This window comes from Brachyistius frenatus, unplaced genomic scaffold (assembly GCF_029030835.1).
Source record: "Brachyistius frenatus isolate BFR_SWC_R1_liver_20210118 unplaced genomic scaffold, ASM2903083v1 Contig_327, whole genome shotgun sequence".
Lineage (NCBI taxonomy): Eukaryota > Metazoa > Chordata > Actinopteri > Embiotocidae > Brachyistius > Brachyistius frenatus.
This window is the reverse complement of record NW_027210926.1, coordinates 146,666-166,248: the sequence shown is the minus strand read 5'-3', so window position 1 is coordinate 166,248 and position 19,583 is coordinate 146,666. Positions and strand designations below refer to the sequence as shown.

The 19,583-nt window shown below is 41.6% G+C and overlaps 2 protein-coding genes across 4 annotated transcripts; one reads left to right on the top strand and one right to left on the bottom strand.

Moving 5' to 3' along the window:
- The first annotated feature begins 1,407 nt into the window (after nt 1-1,407).
- Nucleotides 1,408-6,332, top strand: ybx1 (Y box binding protein 1). 2 transcript variants are annotated; one of them, XM_069723444.1, is made up of 8 exons: nt 1,408-1,613; nt 3,472-3,535; nt 3,793-3,826; nt 3,915-4,004; nt 4,151-4,432; nt 4,826-4,911; nt 5,276-5,562; nt 5,989-6,332. In XM_069723444.1, exons 1-7 carry the CDS (start codon nt 1,505-1,507, stop codon nt 5,514-5,516), a joined length of 906 nt encoding a protein of 301 aa, XP_069579545.1. In that variant the 5' UTR covers nt 1,408-1,504; the 3' UTR covers nt 5,517-5,562; nt 5,989-6,332. The 2 variants fall into 2 exon arrangements, with proteins under 2 accessions (XP_069579545.1, XP_069579544.1); XM_069723443.1 differs by having other exon boundaries at nt 4,151-4,495.
- Nucleotides 6,333-6,450: 118 nt separating this feature from the next.
- On the bottom strand, nt 6,451-19,541 carry arhgef16 (Rho guanine nucleotide exchange factor (GEF) 16). 2 transcript variants are annotated; one of them, XM_069723442.1, is made up of 16 exons: nt 19,219-19,541; nt 19,073-19,113; nt 17,047-17,672; nt 16,411-16,462; nt 15,294-15,457; nt 14,955-15,011; nt 13,066-13,226; nt 11,579-11,731; nt 11,352-11,481; nt 10,663-10,737; nt 10,432-10,524; nt 10,080-10,231; nt 8,986-9,171; nt 8,516-8,586; nt 7,613-7,714; nt 6,451-7,486 (listed from the first exon to the last, which is right to left on the bottom strand). In XM_069723442.1, exons 3-16 carry the CDS (start codon nt 17,620-17,622, stop codon nt 7,347-7,349), a joined length of 2,112 nt encoding a protein of 703 aa, XP_069579543.1. In that variant the 5' UTR covers nt 17,623-17,672; nt 19,073-19,113; nt 19,219-19,541; the 3' UTR covers nt 6,451-7,346. The 2 variants fall into 2 exon arrangements, with proteins under 2 accessions (XP_069579543.1, XP_069579542.1); XM_069723441.1 differs by lacking the exon at nt 19,073-19,113.
- Between the last annotated feature and the right edge of the window lie 42 nt (nt 19,542-19,583).

The following is a 19,583-nucleotide window of genomic DNA, read 5'->3' as shown; positions in this document are numbered from 1 at the left end:
GAAGCAACTTATTATATCTGAATTGACTGTCATCATTTGTGCTTCTATGTACCCTTAAAATTTAAGAAGGGTAACAATTTACAAAAACATCCTCCCTAATAATCAAATAATTTCAGTACACATTCAAATATAATAGGTTGGTGTTTACATTTTAAAGTAATTGTTTGTCATGGGTGTCATATCCTGAGATAAGGAGTTGACTGTCTATCTAAGACAATGGTTGACTGATAACACAGTAGGTAAGAATTCATCTCAACCTCATAGCGACAGAGCAAATGAGGGAAACACTTTACAGTGAAGGACATGAGTTGACTGAGTTGACTGTCTATCTAAGACAGTCAACTGATGACTGTCTATCTAAGACAGTCAACTGATGACTTTGTAAATATCACGTTTTAATAATAATAGTTCGGTCACATCCAGGAATCTCGGGTGATACATAGTTGTGGATTGAGCTATTCTCCAGAGTATATAGTTACTGTAGTTGTTAATATTGATGGTTACCATATAGTCTGTGAGACTATGTTTTGCCATCTACACCAAAATGGACTCTCTTCTTCAGTCTTCAGTGTGCCAACATGAGAGAAACCACAACTACAACTGGGATAATGCAGAAAAACTGACAAATATAACATTTACATAATGCTCTGTAAATAAAATATTGAGGCTTTTCTGATCCGTCCCTTTATTTAAGTCAGTTATCCCTCAATATTTTCCCATTGTACGGCAGTAGGTGCACATAGGGCTACAGATAATAGTGTGCATAATAGTGATTTTCATTCAACCTCAAACCAGCAGCCAGTACACGCAATCAATTAAAAATTATATTCCAGGGCTTGAGAGACATAACAGAAAATAGGTTACAAATTTAAGTATCGTTTTCTGTCTCAATGGGACACTGTCACTCTGAATTTAAGTGACAGCTGTTCAACAGAACAGTCAACTGAGGACCTGATTTTTCAGACATAAAAACACAATTAATATGTCTGGGTGTGTTTTGATTAGAAGAAAAAAAAAACACAGCAACACATTGTATGTAATAATGATATAGGAATAATTATAGCTATAATTTTTTTAAAATAATTTGTACATTATGTCAAAAGACTACCAAGTAGACACGGTTCCAAAATCTGTCTGAGTTGTCTGTCTTTGACATCACCAGGGGGCGGTGAGATTGGACAGGTACAGTCTCTTCAGCCAATCATATTCGCAAATGCGTCTCAGAAACAGAGTTGACAGCTGTCTCAGCCAATTGCAACGTGTCTTGCTTCCTGTTACGGATTTTAGCCAATGAGAGGACTCGATGGGAGGAGCGCCGACCAGGAATATTCCCCGGCACAGTTTCTCATTCTGCCCAGTTCGATCGGCAACGGGAGCGGAAAGAGGAAAGCAGAGAGCCCGAAGGCAGTAGCCCCCACCACCGCCGGCCCAGGTTACCATCTAGCACCGGGAAACACAGCAGAGAGCCGCCGCCGGCAGAAGCCATTACCAACCAGAAGTAACTATGAGCAGCGAGGCCGAGACACAACAGCAACCGCCGCAGCCTGCTGCCGATGCGGAAAGCCCATCCAGCCCGGTAGCCGCAGCTTCCGCGGGGGATAAGAAGGTCATCGGTAAGACTGCTGGAGCTAGTTAAGCTAGCTAGTTCGCTAACGTGGTTCGGTGGAGGCGATGCGCTGAAGTGGCGGTTTGCTAACATGACCGAGCCGATAACACGTTAACGTTCACGTGTGTGTGTGTGTGTGTGTGTGTGTGTGTGAGCCCTGAACGCATCCGACGGTTGAATATTTAAAATGAGCAAACGTCAAAAATAAAACTAAAATTTTACCTTTTTAAAAGGACCTCTTACATTTCTGCCGACTTTACACATCATTTCTGTGATTTCCACAGTGTTTGATCGGAACGCCGATAAGAAGTTTTCTTCTGACCGAAGCGACATGAATTTGTTTCGGATGTCGGATATTAAAAAAAAAAACGTTGAAGCTGACGAATTAAAAACTGTCAGTTGAACCATTTATATGTTGAACCTCCGCTTTTCTGCTCGGTGTCAGTTTTTAATTATGAACCGTTAATCCTCAATACAACACTTTAATACAGAAAAAAAACAACAACAACCGTGTAACTAGTGAAGCAGTTGTTTCATTTTAGCCGGTTAATCTCCCCGGTGCCCTCACGTCGGATATCCGCCGCAGAGTGCCGTGTTACCGGCTGGCCGTCACATGGACGACCGTTGGAAGTTGTTTTCTAGCCGTTAACCAAACACCGGCGTCCATAACGCCAACGTTAGTGACTCGTTCACGACATCGTCGTTGACGTCGAGGCGCTGAAACGTCAACGTTATCTTTACATTTATAACCGATTTGTTATTGTGCAACGCGGAGTTTTATTTCACATCCACGAGTGGACCCGCTGTCGACGGGAAGCTAACGTTAGCTGACCGCCGTCCCTTTGTTCACACGGAAGAGCGTGGCTTGCGTGTCGGAATATTTATTTTATCCGAAATAACCGGGAAAAAAACCAAACCGACCTTTGTCTCGTGTGGTTTGGCCAACCGGCCACCTGAGGGATCGTTTGTAAATACACGCGGACACGACTGTGGAGCTCCGTGTAATTTCGGTGTAGTTTGTGGGCTCTCATTAAGGCCTCGGTACTTAACGACGGCGGCTCGTTGGCTAACGAAGCTACATTAGCCTAGCGAGCTAACTTTAGCTATTTACATGGCTGCAGGGGGCCACCCAAAATGTCCGCCGTGCGACTCCGCTGATTTCTTTCGCCCGTTTGGTTTGTTTGGTAACCGAAAGCCATTACAACCACGGCCTGGGTGTTTAAACTGGGGGGGAAAAAAACAACCATTTGGTCACAATAAATGCCGTCTGATGTGTGAAGTTAGTTTCCGCTCGCTGGCTCTAATCCAACCACATGGTTCAGACCCATTTAGCTACTTAGCTATGCTAACACGCCAGCTGGGCTCGCTGCTTGCTAATGTATCCGGGCGAGACTACCACGTGTGAACGCTCTGTGCGTCTTAAAGTGGGGCAGTAGGTCTGTTCGAGATGAAGTTTGACATGTTCTCGGTGACCACAGCGTGCTGAAATAGGACAGCATCCGCTGTCGACATGTCTTGCTACAGGTTCATAACATAAAGGCATTGATAACGCGGGTCATTGGGAATATTTATATCCACTTGACAAACGGTTTGGTCTCAGCAGGGTCATAATCGTTCGTGCCTCACACCAAGTGCAGCTGACACAAGGCACTCCTAAGCATCAGGATCTATAATAAGAATGACAGTTGGGAGTTAAATATAACTTCCACATTATGTGGCCATGGCTGGTTTTTCTTCGTCTGTTCTTATGAGTCTTACAATATTGATTGTAAGTTAATTGAACTTACACTCGCAGTATGTGAATCTTGTAACTTGAGCTTAAAGTTGTTTATTAATATAATTTTTTTTATTAATTTTCATTGCAGCAACAAAAGTCTTGGGTACAGTCAAATGGTTCAACGTCAGGAATGGATACGGTTTTATCAACAGGTAAGTGGACCCAGCACCCACCCTGGCTTCCTTAAAGACCCGGATACCGTCTGTGTGTGAAAGAACATTCCCAATCCTATTATGGCTATGAATTGCTTACGAAGCTGAGCAGATGATTTATCTGCTGGTTGTTACACACACAGGACTTAATTAATCCTTAAACTTGCTGTCTTAGTTGCAATCTGTCTGTAGAGACATTGCTGCATTTTGTGGCTCAGCAACTAACTGAATGCGTTTTGTTTTTTTCCTTTGTTTAGGAATGATACAAAAGAGGATGTTTTTGTACACCAGGTAAGTTGCTGGAAGTGGTAGCTTCTTCTTTTTTTTTTTAAGTCATTATCTGAATAAAATCTCACATCTGAACCATTCATGATTTCAGACAGCCATCAAAAAGAACAACCCGAGGAAATACCTTCGCAGTGTTGGAGATGGAGAAACTGTGGAGTTTGATGTAGTTGAGGGAGAGAAGGTAAGCCTCTCTTTGGTGGGTGACTTAGTCCAAATGTCAGATTTTAAATTGCAGTTTTTGAAGAAAACATCCCATTTGTCGTTCTGTAGATTATTTATCTGGGTAAAAAAAAAAATTCTTAAAGAAAAACAAACTATTTTGCACAGGGAGCAGAGGCGGCAAATGTCACCGGCCCAGGAGGCGTTGCTGTCCAGGGAAGTAAGTACGCCGCTGACAGGAACCGCTATAGGCGCTACCCCCGAAGGAGGGGCCCTCCGCGTGGAGGAGACTACCCAGAGAACTACCAGAGTGACGGAGAGGGTGAGGCAGGCAGCGGAGGAGGACGTGACAAAAGCAGCAGAGAGGGCGGAGAGAGCGCCCCTGAAGGAGACTCGCAGCAGCCACGCAGACCCGCTTACCCTGGCAGACGGCGCTACCCGCCATACTTTGTACGTAGACGCTACGGCCGTCGGCCCCCTTACACCAACGCACCACGTGGAGAGATGACTGAGGTACGCTGTCACAGGGCTACTATCCTGAAGCAGTCACCCAGCTGTCCCACGAGCAAGTCGGGACCCTTGACATGTTGATGTTAAACTCAACTCGTATCCCTCTCCTTTCCAATGCTCACGTGGTTGTGATCAATAAATCTTGGTGTATCGGGGGTCTTGGCAATATCTTGCAAACTGTTTCAAATATCCCCAATATCAACTTTACAGAACATACACGATAATGATACTATTATCGCCTGAACATCAAATCTCTGTAGTTCAGGTCGGTGTACTTCTGTTGTTGCTGAAAAAGGCCATGTGTCACTTGTCGCTTGGTCTGTTTGCTTTCAGGGAGGTGAGGGTGACGAGAGCCAGGGAGGTCCAGACCAGGGCAACAAACCAGTGAGGCAGAACTACTACAGAGGCTTCCGACCAAGGTTCAGACCAGGATTTGTGTGTTTGCTTCATTGATGTAGGGCTGCAACAATGGGAGAGTAAAGCTCTGGGCTGTCTGAATCCCAGCTTCGAGTCCAATAACTGGAATTTAACTTTTAAAATGAACCGGTTAATATCAATAAATGCCACATGTTTGGCCAGAGAAGCTCCCCCTTTATTGCAGCCGAACCTGAAATTGTAGCTGTGCATCCAAATTTGGCTTATTTACATTTTTAGCCAGAATTTTTTTGTGACTTTGCAACTGCATCTTGTCTCAGTGGGTGATGCATTCTTGGTATCTCTACTTCCTTATTAGATTTCAAATTGTTTGCTCACAGCTTCTTCCTTCTTCCTCGTGCACTGTAGGGGTCCACCCCGTCCCAGACCGGTGCGGGACGGCGAGGAGGACAAGGAGAATCAGGGCGGCGAAGGTGGTCAAAATCAGCAGCCCCGCCAGCGGCGCTACCGCCGTAACTTCAACTACCGCCGCAGACGCCCACAGACTGGTGGCAAACCCGGCCAGGAAACCAAGGAGGCCAAGACAGGAGGTGACCCATCTGCAGAGAAAACGTCCGCTCCCGAGGCCCAGCAGGGTGGGGCTGAGTAGGAATCAACCTGCCCACCGGCACCTACCATCTTTTACCATCGTCCGGGTGAGTCAAGAGATAAAGGATGACTGATCTGGGTCGTCTTTGATCATTTCATTAGCTGTGTTAGTCTGTAGAATGAGATGACTCAACATTTGGGGCTGACGGTAAAGAATATGGACAGTGCTCATTGGCAAACTTATTCATGTCTTAAGTAAAGACTGTCAAGAATGTCTTGAGTAAATGGCTAGTTAGTCATGTTTACTTTTTTAAAGCATGATTCAAAGCATGTGGTCGTGCAGTGCGTTTGATAAAGCAAACAGTGTAGCACCATAGAGCCCTCTATTGTCTTGCTTCCGTATGAGCAGCACCTTTACGTTTTCTGTTCTCTGGTGATGATGCACTTTGACAGGCATCGCTTTGTGCTAAATGACTGAAATTGATGCATGCAGGTGAACTGTGGACTAATGTGCCAATTTTCTTCTTTTCCAGTTTTTTTGTCAACAAGAAGAAACATCAAACAAGATCTGAGCAATAAAGATTTGACTTGACGATCGTCACAAGCTTGCACCATGCGTTTGACCAGATTATCACGGATTGCCTGCAGAATCTATGCAGACCTGTTTTTTTTTTTCCATTATTTTTATGTGACAGCTACAAAAAGTTTTGGGGAAACAGCAAATGTTTTCTAAATTGTCCTAAGTTTTTACACCAAATGGTTTTTAAAGATAAAATGAAATTTGATATCTGGTCAGTTTGACATTTTTAAATAACTTTTTATGTATTCAAACATTTTAACAAAATGCAAGCTCAAATAAAAGTCCAGAAACCAGGAAGATTGTCTGTAGTGGTGTTCTTTCTTTCTTTCCTTCTTTCTTTCTTTCTTTCTTTCTTTCAAGCATACAGGTTATGAACAACGGCAGAAACCATGAAATTTGTATTCATTACATAATAGACAGTCAAGTTGGAATGTTTATTAAATTTCAGATACAAATAACCAAATCAACAGTGGCACAGTAATCCATAAACTACATTTAAAATGGCCGATGTTTCGCCAGAACTGAAGTCATTTTTCACACCAGGAAAATAAGGAAACCTACACAACATCTTTGACACTAACACGGTGCCATACCAAGAAGTGTAACCAGTATTGGCACTAGATCAAGTTCCTCTTTGAGGTTGGGTGACAGGACTCAAGAAAAGCAGTGTATGAAATAAACTTAACTTTTTTTTTTTTTGCATGCTACTTATACTATAATGTATTCAGAGAATAGTTAATGTACTCCTAGAATTCAGCTGCATCATTTTTACTGCAGCAAGTACAATTATATTTACACAAAAAAGGAAAAAACTGGCTGGTGCTGTACAAGTTGAGTAAAATGAACACTTGGCCAGAAAATGATGCTTTTATAAATGTCCATTCTTTATTGGTTACGTAAGCTTATGTAAGCTATGCTAAAGATAGTTTTTTGTTGAGATTTAACTGTTCATTAAACCAGATGGATATTTGTTGAAATAATTTGTTTGGACTGTAGACTGTAGGTTTGGACGGTGTGTCGATAGAGAGCGACATAAAACAGACACGGGCTGGAATCAGGAACCTCGAGGTTCCAGTGGTTTCATCTTGGATCAGAGGCACTAAAACAGCATGAATGGCCATTTTTCCTTACCCTGGTATAAACTGTTGGTGTTGGACTTCTGCACAGTATTTATATTATTTATCACAATAATGTTCCTGTGTTCAGTATGATACACCAGCAATGCATTTCCAACAAAAATGAAATATTTGGTGTCACCAATCTACTGGAAGGTGTTCTGATGTGACAGTATGGCCACTGCGGGCGGGCCACTCAAACATTGGTTTCTTTACGCAAGCGCTTCATGCGTTGCACATTGCTCTCCATGGCGGTGGGGTTGGTAATCTCGGTGGCACAGCTAGCAGGAAACCAGCCTCTCTCTCCATCCCGCATCCTCTCCCCGTAGCACCATGCTGGGAAGAGCAGACGGTTTAAGTGAACTCAATATGCTGTCATGTAAAATGACAAGACACATCAAGCATGAAGGTGGGGGTTTGATGCTGTACTATTGATTGTGATGGAACTCAAGCAGGGCTCACCTTCCTCCTTTCGTAGGACGATGACAAGCTCAGCCTGTTGAAGGCCCAGTTCATCTAGTTCCTTTGGCATGTAGGCTTTGGTGGCCTCATACTGTGGCAGACCTGAAACACATTCCCATAACAAGTTTCAATGTGGTTCATAATCTAAAGCCTTCATGGTGGGTACATCTCCTTGTTTTTGTCTCATAGTGAGCTATGAATAATAAGGAACACTGATGTACTGTAGAAACATCCTGTGATACACTGCTCAATATCTACAGCACATCACACCACTTCCTGTGATGTTCCCTGAAAAGACACGCCCTTGGATAACAATATTAAATGTCAACGGATATGCTCACTCTTAAAACAATAGGCATTACACAAATAGCAACAGGAACACCGCCTCTGATTGACTTTATTTCCATTATGCCAGTACTGGTTTTTATTTGTATAAAAAAATAATCAATGCTTTAATTTGAAAAATAATTTATTTAATATCTAAAATACTGTAGGTGTTCTGATTATATTAGATTTGATCTATCTTGAGGGAGGTGCTTTTATCATTTGTTGCATTTGGACTCAAAATGCAAGTCTGAATGATGTAAAACAACACAGGTGAGAAGATGTGAAAAGGTTCAAAGGAAAAGAAGAGAAAATAAACTGCAGTTTTAAACTGTCTATGAATATGACTGCTTTTTAAATAGTGGCAGACTCATTTGAAATGGAAAATTAATTTGAACCCATCTATTTTCTGTGCAACACACTGCAAGTATTGAGGGCTTCCGTTACAAATGAAAAATATACACACAAATGGTAAAAACAGATTTATCATTAGTGGCCACTTAAAGACTATATGGACACAGAAAAATCTGAATTATTTCAATGAATGACCTCCTTTGTGATTAACACATGCAGACTTACCATCTGTGCAAGTGAAGACACCTGCCTGCTTGTGCTCTCCAAGAGCAACTATCCAACGTGCCCGGTCCGCCCTTGACAGCAGAGATAAAGAAAAAAAACACCAACATGTTTTAAACAGGACTCCAAAATCAGTGTAGCTATTAGCACATGCGGTAACACAACGAAGTCTGTTTGAAAGAGTGGGCTGGAGGCATGGAGCATCTCAGGTTGCTATAAAAACTTGACAGTAGAGGGAGCCACATACAAAATATCAGATGTGGTTTCCAGGACATACAAGTGAATGAGATATTGAATAAATCACACAAATATTCAGAGGTAAAAAGCATTTCTTCAAGCATTCATTTATGTATGAACCAATTTGTGACAGAAAGAAGCCAGTTAGAAGTGTCTAAACAGATGTAAAGTTGAGGGATGGTGACTGAACTGAAGAGGTAAAGTACATGGCTGATGGGAGCTGAGAGCAGCAGTACCTGGACTCGGCCACTAGGGAGATCTGCTCCACTCTTCCCTCGCTGTTCTTGCTCATCAGCAGTCTAAAGGACAGATAGCTGGAGCTGTTCTTGGCAGGCGGAGACATCCGTCCCTCTCCATCCTCTCCGACCTCCACCGTCACGTTCTCCAGAGTAGCGTAGTCCAACACCACGAAGCTCTCCTCACTGGACATACAAACAATTTTCACACATATTCCAACTTCTATCTTTTGGTGTCCACTGCAAACATGCAGGGGGAGCATTCACATAAATAACGTGATTTTAAGGTGAAACGAAATCCAGTCACATTTACTTTATGTATGTGCACATGTTTATATATTCAAAACAGTCAAACCACATCCCTCTACTATCTGTGAAAAGCCTTTCCTGGATATTATCACCTGAAAAGGAGGTCACAGGGTTAACTTTACAACCTTTAAAATGACTCCAGTGTTGCGGTCAGCTCCTTCTTCTGAGCTGACATTGTTTGGTTTCTCCCTAACTCAAAACAGAACGTTGTAGTCAGTTGAGCTGACATGCTAAATGCGAGATTGAAGAATCTCAAGTATGCGTGCAGCACATTCATACCCTCTCCTTTCTCTGTCCCTTTCCCCTCCTCGCTCCTGTTTCTCATGTTCCCTGCCAGCAGCTGGGTCTATTTAATGTCCACTAGAGTCCCCAGGAAATAACCACAGTGTTCATGACACGCATCAGAAACTGCTGATGCGTGCCCCCGACTCTGTCTTCTCTTCAACAGCCCAAACAGGCTATTTATTCTAAAATTATTTGATCGGTGAAAGACACTTTGAATTGTGCATTTTAAAATCCACAGCGTATTGCATCAAGAGCCTAAATGGGTATTCATTTGTGTGTAAAGTGAGATTATTCTTCATAGATTAGGCTTCTGTAACGTTGCAAAACTAGTTTACACAATTCATTTCAAGCAATCCGATGAAGTTAATCATAACTCAGGATAATATTTAAATATTTTTGACAATCATCTCAACACCACGTTTACCCACAAAATATCCTTTTATATTTTAGATTAGTGATTAATGTTGGAAACAAACTTTGCGTTTTTCCTTCCAACTCACCTCTTCTTCTTGGTAACGATCAGTACATCATTGAAGACAAACAGGTAGTAGCTTTTGTTGCTGAAAGCCCTCCATATGCTGAGCTCCTCGGTGCAGATGGCTAGCTCACCATGCTTCTTCAGCCACCGTGATGATGACACCAGAGGAAATGGCTGTGAGGACAGGCAGGTTAGCAAACTGGACTAATATGAGCTCCTGGATCTGGAGCTTTTTCCATGTTAGATTATGTTCGATGCTGTTCATATTTACATTCATAGACACATTTTTCTTAATAAGTCAAACCCCGTATGCTCCATATTCCCTGTGTTTTTGCTTGAACGTGTCTGTGCAGAAACAAGCGGTCCACTCGTACCTTGATTTTACCAAAATCCATCTGTTTCTGCATGGTGTACATCTGCTCTGTCCTCTCCATCCGCCTCGCTCCATCATTGCAGCTACTGACCAGCTGTTGAGAAATGAATCATAATAACGGTAATGATTGTCAGCACCTTAAAAACATCACCGGGGTCCAATCTGAACTGAGAACTGTGGGGCTACAGAGGGCTTTTCATGCATCCAGCTGAGCTGTCCTCAGCGTCTATACCTTGCTGATGGCGTTCAGCGCCCAAACAGCAGCAAAGTACTCGGCTATCTCGCCTGGAGTTTTCTGGCAGATTGTCTGTGAAGAGAAAAACAAATGCCAGTTTCTTGCTTCTGTTAGGAAATCAACATTATGCACCAGCCTACATTAGACAAATCTTAATCTGGAATTCCTTAATTGATAACTTAGTCTTCAGCATAGGGTCAAATATGCGTATTTATAGTGGTGGTTATAACATATATGCAGGAGTGTGATTTTGTTTCCATTACATTTTTTTTAAATCTGAAAACCTCATTTTTACTGTACAAGCTTTTATAGATAATGAAATAAAATTATTTTAAAAATATGGATACAACTCCAGAACATGCAGAAAATGTGACTAATGGAGACCTAAATTAAACTCCCTTACAGAAAAAACACAGACAAACAAGAGTTTCCCATGTTTTCCTCATGAGACACGTGACCACATGTATGACACATTTTTACCACATTACCGCAAAATATGATAACATGGTAAGGTTGTAAGGTTTCACATGGAATCTACATCTGGAATTCATGTGGTCTGTCTGTAATGGCTGCCGGGTGAAGAATGACCTTTGCAGAATGGCAATCAATCTATATTATATAATGTATTTTTGGGGCGGACACAAGCCATCAAGCTGCTCATATCGGTAAGTAAAGATTGAACTGACATCCAGCAGCAGTGGTAGTCTGGTGACTCGCTGCATGGGAAGGATGAGGAACGAGATCATGGGGAGGCCTCCGCATTCACTGCTCCCTTCAATTTGCCTCAGGGTCTCTTTGAACGCTGTGTTACTGGTCCTAAGAGACACAAAAAACACAAAAGTTCAACTCATCCCGCCGTGTTTTTCTGGAGAAACTCGACAGCTTATTACGGACAGTTGGATGTTCTACTCACAGTAGCTTCTGCAGCGTCCTCTGCTGGAAGGTCTCGTTGGAACAGTAGACGATGTAGGGCTCAAAGTGGTGGGCAGCGTGGTTCTGGACGATGTCGCTGATGTCCCGGATCACTGTGTTGTGATGGTGACGTCGCTCAAGGTCCTCGAAAAACCTGAAAATGGAAACAGAGAGGGAGGTCAGAAAAGAAATGATAGGACTGTGTGATGAAGACAGTTGCACCATCAATGCGCAGATGAATTTATCAGCGTTAGTAACAATCTGAGCCGGGTTCAAGGATCTAATATCAACAAGGAACTTTTAAATTACATAAAATTCTCACCATACGCTTACAGTAGTCTTAAGTTTCTATTGCATTAGAACCTATTCACACAATGAATAGTTCCCTTTTAGGTAATGTAATGTTTGTTGTGATGATAAGTATCTTTTGTAACTGTTGTATCGTTGGAAGAAATGTTTTTTAAGCATCAAATGTTTCAAGCTGATTGTCCTTCATCTGTTTGTGATGTTCAACGTCACAAACAGATGAAGGACAATCAGTTCTCAAAGCACACAAAGGGATCATTTCAATCTCCATATATACTAAAATACTATACCGATGTAATACCTTTCTGCCAAGGTTTTTGCAAAAGGCTTTCCACTTTAACATGATCAGCATCATAAAGGACCTTCAGCCCTGCCCTTACAAATGCCTTTTAAACAAAAATAAGTAAAATGACACCTAAGAAGCAGCCCAACCCAGGATCCAACTACAGGACACATTCACACACATACTGTAGGTCAGGTATGCCATACAGCACCTTCAGAGAGAAACATTCTTCCCTCTACTTTCTCAAATCCTGTTTTACTTGGAAACAAACCAAGAGGATCAAAGACTGAAAAGCACTCCTACTCTTGCTGCTAAAGCTATTTTTATTCAAAATAAAAGTATCCAGCAACACACTGAGGCTGCTCTCAAACACATGATCATGTTAAAAGCCTGGAAATACCACTCAGAGCAGCAAGGCAGCAGAACCAGTTTGACTGGCATGTTTTAACATGTTGATGGACCCTACAGGATACTGAAGACGTGCTCAGGGCAAATACTCAACCTGAAACTTTAAATGAACTAATTTCCCACCTGAAACCACATCTCATTGGGAATTTATTAGAACTGCGTGACAGAAAAACACATGATGTGGAGCTCTATTTAAAACCTACAAAGTACAGTAAATACAGTATAAAAGAACAGTGTATCGCCCTGCTTCACACTGATAACATTATCACGTTTTTAAAAATGTGGTGAATCTCACAAATAATCTACTTTGTAATCGGCCCCTACACACACACATACACAGACACACACACACACACACACACACACACACACACACACACACACACACACACACACACACACACACACACACACACACACACACACACACACACACACACACACACACACACACACACACGAGTAAGACTTTTAATAAGTGTTGTGCAGACCGTTGGCTAACTTGGTGGATGACGGAAATGTTAGAGAAGAGGTGATGGTGCTCTGTGGCCGTCATTGTTTTCCTCAGCACTTCACTGCTCTTGAAGTGACGCACTAGGATGCCCAGGCTGTGCAGGTACGAATGCTCCGAGGTGATGATCTCAAAAATGGCCTGACAAATGAACACAAATAAGTGTTTATAAGAAGAAGCGATTCACATTTGCAACATGTACTAAAAAGGTATTCGTTATTTTGTCATGAAACTCTTCAACATACTTTTTCTTGAAGCCACTTTAGTTCCCCTTTGTTTATTCTCTGCTGTGGGATTTAGTAATTACCTACATTTCCCAGAATTCCTTTAACAACATCCAGAGAAGCAGTCTATTTCTTTACTTTCTGACAGTATGTGATGCAGACTAGTCTTTTACTGTATGACAGTATAAATATTTTGTAATGGAGGGTTAGTTAACCTCATATTTGTGGTCAGGATCTAAGGTGAGCTGTCAGGTGGTGATGACACACCTTCCACAGACCTCTTTCCTATGAAGGTGAAGTGGCTCAGAAAAGACCAAAGGGCAAAAGCTGTGCTACTCACTACTTCCTCAGAATCTCACACCAACAATAATGTTTCTGACTCTAAGCTCAAAATGTCAAAAAGGAATAGTAAATGTCTGGTGGACCTGATAAAGCTCTGTGGTGCCCCAATCGTACTCATATTACAGCATACTTAGTGTAAAAGAAGTACTCTAGTTCGTTTCAGTTAGCAAAATGCTTTCACATCTCTAAAAAAAGCTGCCATGTACTGCTGCAAATGTGGACGACTACATGTACAAAAGGGCAAGACAAGCCCGCATGATTGCACTGGCAGGGTGTGGCTTTATTCAGGGCCTGTAGTGCACACAGGGTGGACCTTTGGTATTGACACAAGATCTGGCATCTCAGACTGCCGGTGAAGACATACTACTAAAGGGGGAAAATCCTCACGCAGATACTGTTACACTATGTCGATAGTGTCTGCAATGTTTATTTGCTTTCCAGAATTTCTTTTTGTAATGAAACATAACTGGATTTGTTGTCATACCAACATTACTTACTGCCGTTTCTACTCAGTGTGTTCCAACACTTCACAGACAACCGGAGTTTGAACTTGCTGCCAGTTGATGATGGCAGGTGTGGGAGAACAAAATCAGTATGACAATAAAATCTATTGTAAATAGGACCTTGTCATCAGGGTTATCTTGTTAATGTTTTAACAGAAATCCTGTGTGCCAGAGTGAAGGGGCGGGTTTGGAAAAAAGCAAAATGATGTTGATAATATTGGGTTGAATTATGGGAAATGTAGGATCCTGGGTTTTCCAAGTATGATGGATACAAATGACTATAACTCAGGCTGTCATGGCCTCTCGCATTAGTTTTGACTATTCTTTTGTTATCTAAAACTTCTTTTAGCATGACTTAATGAAATTGAAATTCTAGATCACTACACAGCAATAAAAGAAAAACTGCTATTGGTTACTGCTAAAGGTTTTTGTTATTCCAGTAACAGTGTTCTATTGTAACCACAGGCTATGTGTGGCTTTCTCTTCAACTCAGTGACCGATACACAGAAAGATGGCTGCTTTTCTTGAAGTGCAAAGTTTCAATTTATAAAACTTGTTCATGCACCAAAGTCAAGGTGCAACATGTCTTATGATTGCAAAACATCCATGTTATCTGTTGGATCCTGATGTAAAATAGTGAGTGTGTAGAAAAAAATCATTGTCTTTTCAGTCACATTATATCTTTTTGAATTTTTTTTAGCCATTGAACAGCATGAGACCGCATGTTGCAACCTTAAAACAAATGAAAATCCCTTGTAGGATAGATACACACAGACCTACGTGGATACACACATAAGTACCTCTTGTCGCTTTCTCTCCTGAGGTGTGATTAATGTCAGAATACCTGCGTCCTTAACCTTTGTAAGAAATAAAAACAAAAAACAAAAGTAAAACTCATATTTACAACATATATGGCAACACTGTAAGCTTTTACATTGCATCCTTAAAGGGCAAGAAGGAGCATTATTTGATGAGAGGGCAAACAGTGTTCTTTGTTGAAGGAAATGATGACTTAAATATATTTTTTTTATATGAACTTTTTTAATTATTCACTGAAATATGTTACTGATCCAAGTATCTTTTCATGTACTCTTAGTCTGAAACTTACTCTGTTCATCTCATTGCGTTTGGAGGTTTACCTGTGGCAGCTGGCTCCAGGTGAGCTGCGCTGGCCGGTAGCTCTTCACCACGATGCCCTGGTCCTCTACAGGAGGCTCCACCACCACAAAGTCATCCAGCAGCTCATCGTGGTTGGTGGAGTGCAGTCCCCGTTCACGGATCTCCTGGTAGAGGCGCGGCGTGGCTGAGGATCGCATCAAACAACAGCAAACATCACTTCAGCTTCACTTCAGAGTCTCAGTGGGCAGTGGCGCTGCAGTTTGGATTCAGATCACTTTCCAAAAACACACTATAAAATCCTAAATGCAGAGTCTCAAGGGTGAAAATATCTGGTTTCTGAACCGAAATATTTCTCTCAGTGAGTCTATGCATGCAGGATTCTGCTGGTAATCAAACAGAAATCTGGCAGATGGAATGACAAAAAAGAATGATGGATATTAATAAATGTAACAAATGAAATGCTGAAGCACAATGGGAATTAACACTATAATAAAATTAATCACTTTGAAAATTTAAGTGTGGGAGGTGAGAACACATCTATTTGGTGAAAAGCTGATAGTGAGTCAGCCATAATGTGTGTTTGTGCAGGCAGTGTTTCATTGTTGGAAGGATATGGAGACCATTAAGTTAGTAAAAGGTTTGATTTCCAATATGAAATGTGAATGTGCAGGTGAAATCTGGTTAACATCCTGAGAAACTAACCAGTTTCTTAAATCTCATTTCACATAATTATTTCTAACATCTTCAGAGCAGCAGTTTTTTTAAACAGCTGCCCCGGTTTGATATCTGCTCTGTAGAAATACACTTCTTCAAACAACATTTCTCAAGTCCACATATGACTGAAAAAAATAAAAACACTTATTATCAAAATGGAGAAGTGGCTGTAGAGTCTAGAGGTACAGGATCCACATTCAACAGACATTTAGCATGTTGAGAGCGTTCACTGAATGATTTCCTGTTCTGTCTTTTTTTTTTGAAGCTACAACATGGAAATATGTTCTCCACAAATCAAATCCAGCTGGTTGTGAACATTTTCATTACTGATGAATATTATAACGTGAAATTACACTGTTACTTCCCACTATTGTAGTTGCCAAATTTAGAGAAGCGGATAGAGTGACACATGAGTGATCATACCATCTTTGAATGATCCACGTTGCTTCTGGTTCCTCTTTCTCCCCAGGGATCGCTGGAGAGGAGACAGCAGCACAACCTGAATTTCCCATCGTGGACTACAAAAGTGCCTCGATGATACTAGTACTTTTTCTCGTATTCTCTCCTCTGCACATCCTCTTTAATCCTTGAAGGTGCATTCTAATTATAATCTGGTAAAAAACCCTCAAGGACTTCCTCAGTGTAGTCTGGAAGATGTGGAAATATTAAATAATTGCTATGACTAAAGGAGAGTTTGACATAGGTCATCAACAGGACAGTGAGCTATTAAAAGGACAAAACTGCATCAGCCGGACTCTGTGCTCTTATCTTATTTTGCCATTTTGGTCACAACATCAGACTGAAACACCTTCACGGACACAGTCAGGGTTCTTGTACATGAAGGTCATGATAGATTCAAAATCAGAGAATGTAGCACTTATTACTCGATCTGTGCATAAATTAATTTAATTTAAATGTAGATTACTTCATTGCAGGTAAATGACCACTTCTGATAGACATGAAATATTTATATACACTAATATCCGACAAACATATGTATAAATATTCCCTTTGTATTTAATTTAATTTAATTTACCCCCGGCCCCCGAGCACATGTACCTTGGGTCCAGGACTGCGAGCTAGACCAGGACTGGGTGCTCTGCCCTCTCTAACAGGTTTCAGCGTGGCTGTGGCTTCTTGGCTTGCTGTCATGGCTTCAATATCCAGGCTGGTCACTGCCGCTCTGTACGACTTGTTCCTGCGGTTCCTCCTCCAAGAAAATCCGTCCCCATCACTGTCATAATCCTCCCAGGACACATCTGGCCCCTGGGTTGAGTGCCGGATCTGGCTCCCACTGCTGGAGTTCTCCAGTCCCACTGGGAACGTCACCACGGTAGTGTGGTGACGGGTTCTGGGACGGCTGGCCACTGCTAAGTTCTTGGGGATGAGCTGGTGGGTGCCAACCTTCAGTGCTGCAGGACTCTGGGTGCTCAAAAGCACCTGCTGCTGCGGCACCACAATCCTGTCCACTGTATCTTCCTGGGGTGGGGATGTTTCAGTCTTGGGTGTGGGGGAGCTTTGAGGCTGGGGGCATTCATCGCCCAGCTCAGATATATGGAGTTCTGTTAAGAAGTGACTCTCCAGGATCTGAGGGGCCTGGTCACCCATGCAGCTGCCTGACTGGCTGTGGGACATGGTGTCGTCCTGCCGTGATGTCGGCCGTGGTCTGCTGAGCTCTTCAGCAACTACCACATTTAGAAGAACAACCAGAAGACCATAAGTTCAGACTATAGACACATGAGGTGGAAAGACTGGCTCGACTGATGAGAAAAAACAAAACAAAGCAAAAATAAATAACAAACCGAAATTTCACGTTAATTAAAGAATTGAGTGGACCTGAACAGGTTTGAGTTTAACTTAACAGCTCATTAAAAGTAGTGGATATGCAGTTGAAATACAGCCAAAAAAAGATGGGTGAATGGTTGAAATAGAAAATGAATACTGTAGCAATGGATAAATGTTTAAATTAGTAAGCTAACAATAATTATTAAGTAAATAGTAAGCTGACAGTGGCACATAAATGGTTAAAGATACAACATTTATTTGGCTCTGTGTCTATTGACACCAGAAATGTTTTATGGCTTCCAGCTGCTTCAAAAAAACATTGAAAAAAACCACTCATCATTAAGAACAGGCTTGCATATAAAGAGAATACGACTGGGGCTAACTTGTACAGAACAAAAAAACCTGAATTTGTTGTAAACAGAAAACCTGTAAACACCCATATAAATAAGTATAGGCCTAAACATACATTATGTACTCATCTAGCCTTCATAGTAGGTGTCATTGAAAGTTCATTGTTTATAAGGGAGTCAGTTTGTGGGATTTTGTGGGTTTCTGTGCCATGTCAATAAGTCAATCAGAGCTACAAGTAATTTCTAAAGAGGCCAACTAGTTGAAAGTAATGGATGTAAAAGAAATAGAAAGTAAAGGATAGTTATTAAAGTATATCACTACAAGTAATGAATGAATATCTCAGACCAAATTGGCCTTAAAAGTTCAACTTAATGCAAAAATCTTTACAATATCTACTTTTATGTAGGCTTAAGTGAAAAAAGATTCTGTTTAAAATGACCACATTTGAACATGACAGGTGATGTTGAGTCCTTATCTGACAGGCCCGTGAAGTGTAAATCAGATCTATTAAAAAGGCTGCACAGCCCCTGACCTACAGTGGCACTCTCTGACCCTTCATCTCTCTCCTCTCATCAAGCTCTCAGCTTGTTGTGTCAGTCCTTCAAACTCATATCGAGGGACTCAACCCGTGACTCACTGCTGCACTGAACTAATGCCCACACAAAAGCACACTAACAGAGAGCTGCTCCAGCAAATCTGTTCGCCACATAAACTGCATGAAAACACACTGTGATAAAAGTGATCCTTAGCTGCTCTAAGAGAAGAGTCAAGTGCAGACACACACAAAAAAAGCCTAACTCTTATAAACATGTTATTATAGGGACAGTCTTTAAATGACATTCATCTCAGACAGGAAGAAATTAGCATTGCAGTTTTATAATATTTCTTTGTATAATATTTATATCCTGATATAAGTCTCAAAGTAAAATAATACTTTTCTTGATCTGACCTTCTCTGTTGTGTCGCAGACTGAATCAGTAACTTCGCTGCCTGGAAGACGGATTAGGGTGGGAGAAAAAAAATGTCTGTCTTACATTCCCATGGTTCACCAAACACCGAGTCTGTAAGCACAAACACGTCCAACAAGTGTCTTACCTGACCAGAGGTGAGCCTTCAGCAGCTGATCTAGGTTCACAGGTGAGCTCTGGCTGAGCCGCTGTCCGATAAAAGTGCAGTTTTAGGAGCAGCTGTAACCCTTTGCTACACTGTCACATATTTCTCCTTACTTGCGGCTCCCACTTCCTTCTCTGTTTGCGGGCGCCCATTAAGGAGAGCTGCATACGTCATCACAGGTAAACGTCAATCAATCCTCGTAAAGTGACACAGATTAGATTAAAGCAGACTCTCACGTGCTTCTTCACACAGATAGGCGGCTGCATATTTCGACTTCACAGCTGTATTTGTGTGATGCTGGTCTACGAAACAGTCCAGGCTCGACCAGTTTTCAAATTAAAAGCATT

Coding starts and splice junctions, on each gene's coding strand:
- ybx1 (XM_069723443.1), top strand. CDS start 1,505: ATGAGCAGCGAGGCCGAGACACAACAGCAACCGCCGCAGCCTGCTGCC. Junction 3,536..3,792: donor GGATACGGTTTTATCAACAG/GTAAGTGGACCC, acceptor TCCTTTGTTTAG/GAATGATACAAAAGAGGATG. Junction 4,496..4,825: donor CACGTGGAGAGATGACTGAG/GTACGCTGTCAC, acceptor GTTTGCTTTCAG/GGAGGTGAGGGTGACGAGAG.
- arhgef16 (XM_069723442.1), bottom strand. CDS start 17,622: ATGTCCCACAGCCAGTCAGGCAGCTGCATGGGTGACCAGGCCCCTCAG. Junction 16,463..17,046: donor CTCGCAGTCCTGGACCCAAG/GTACATGTGCTC, acceptor TCTCCTCTCCAG/CGATCCCTGGGGAGAAAGAG. Junction 10,525..10,662: donor CGCTGAACGCCATCAGCAAG/GTATAGACGCTG, acceptor ATTTCTCAACAG/CTGGTCAGTAGCTGCAATGA.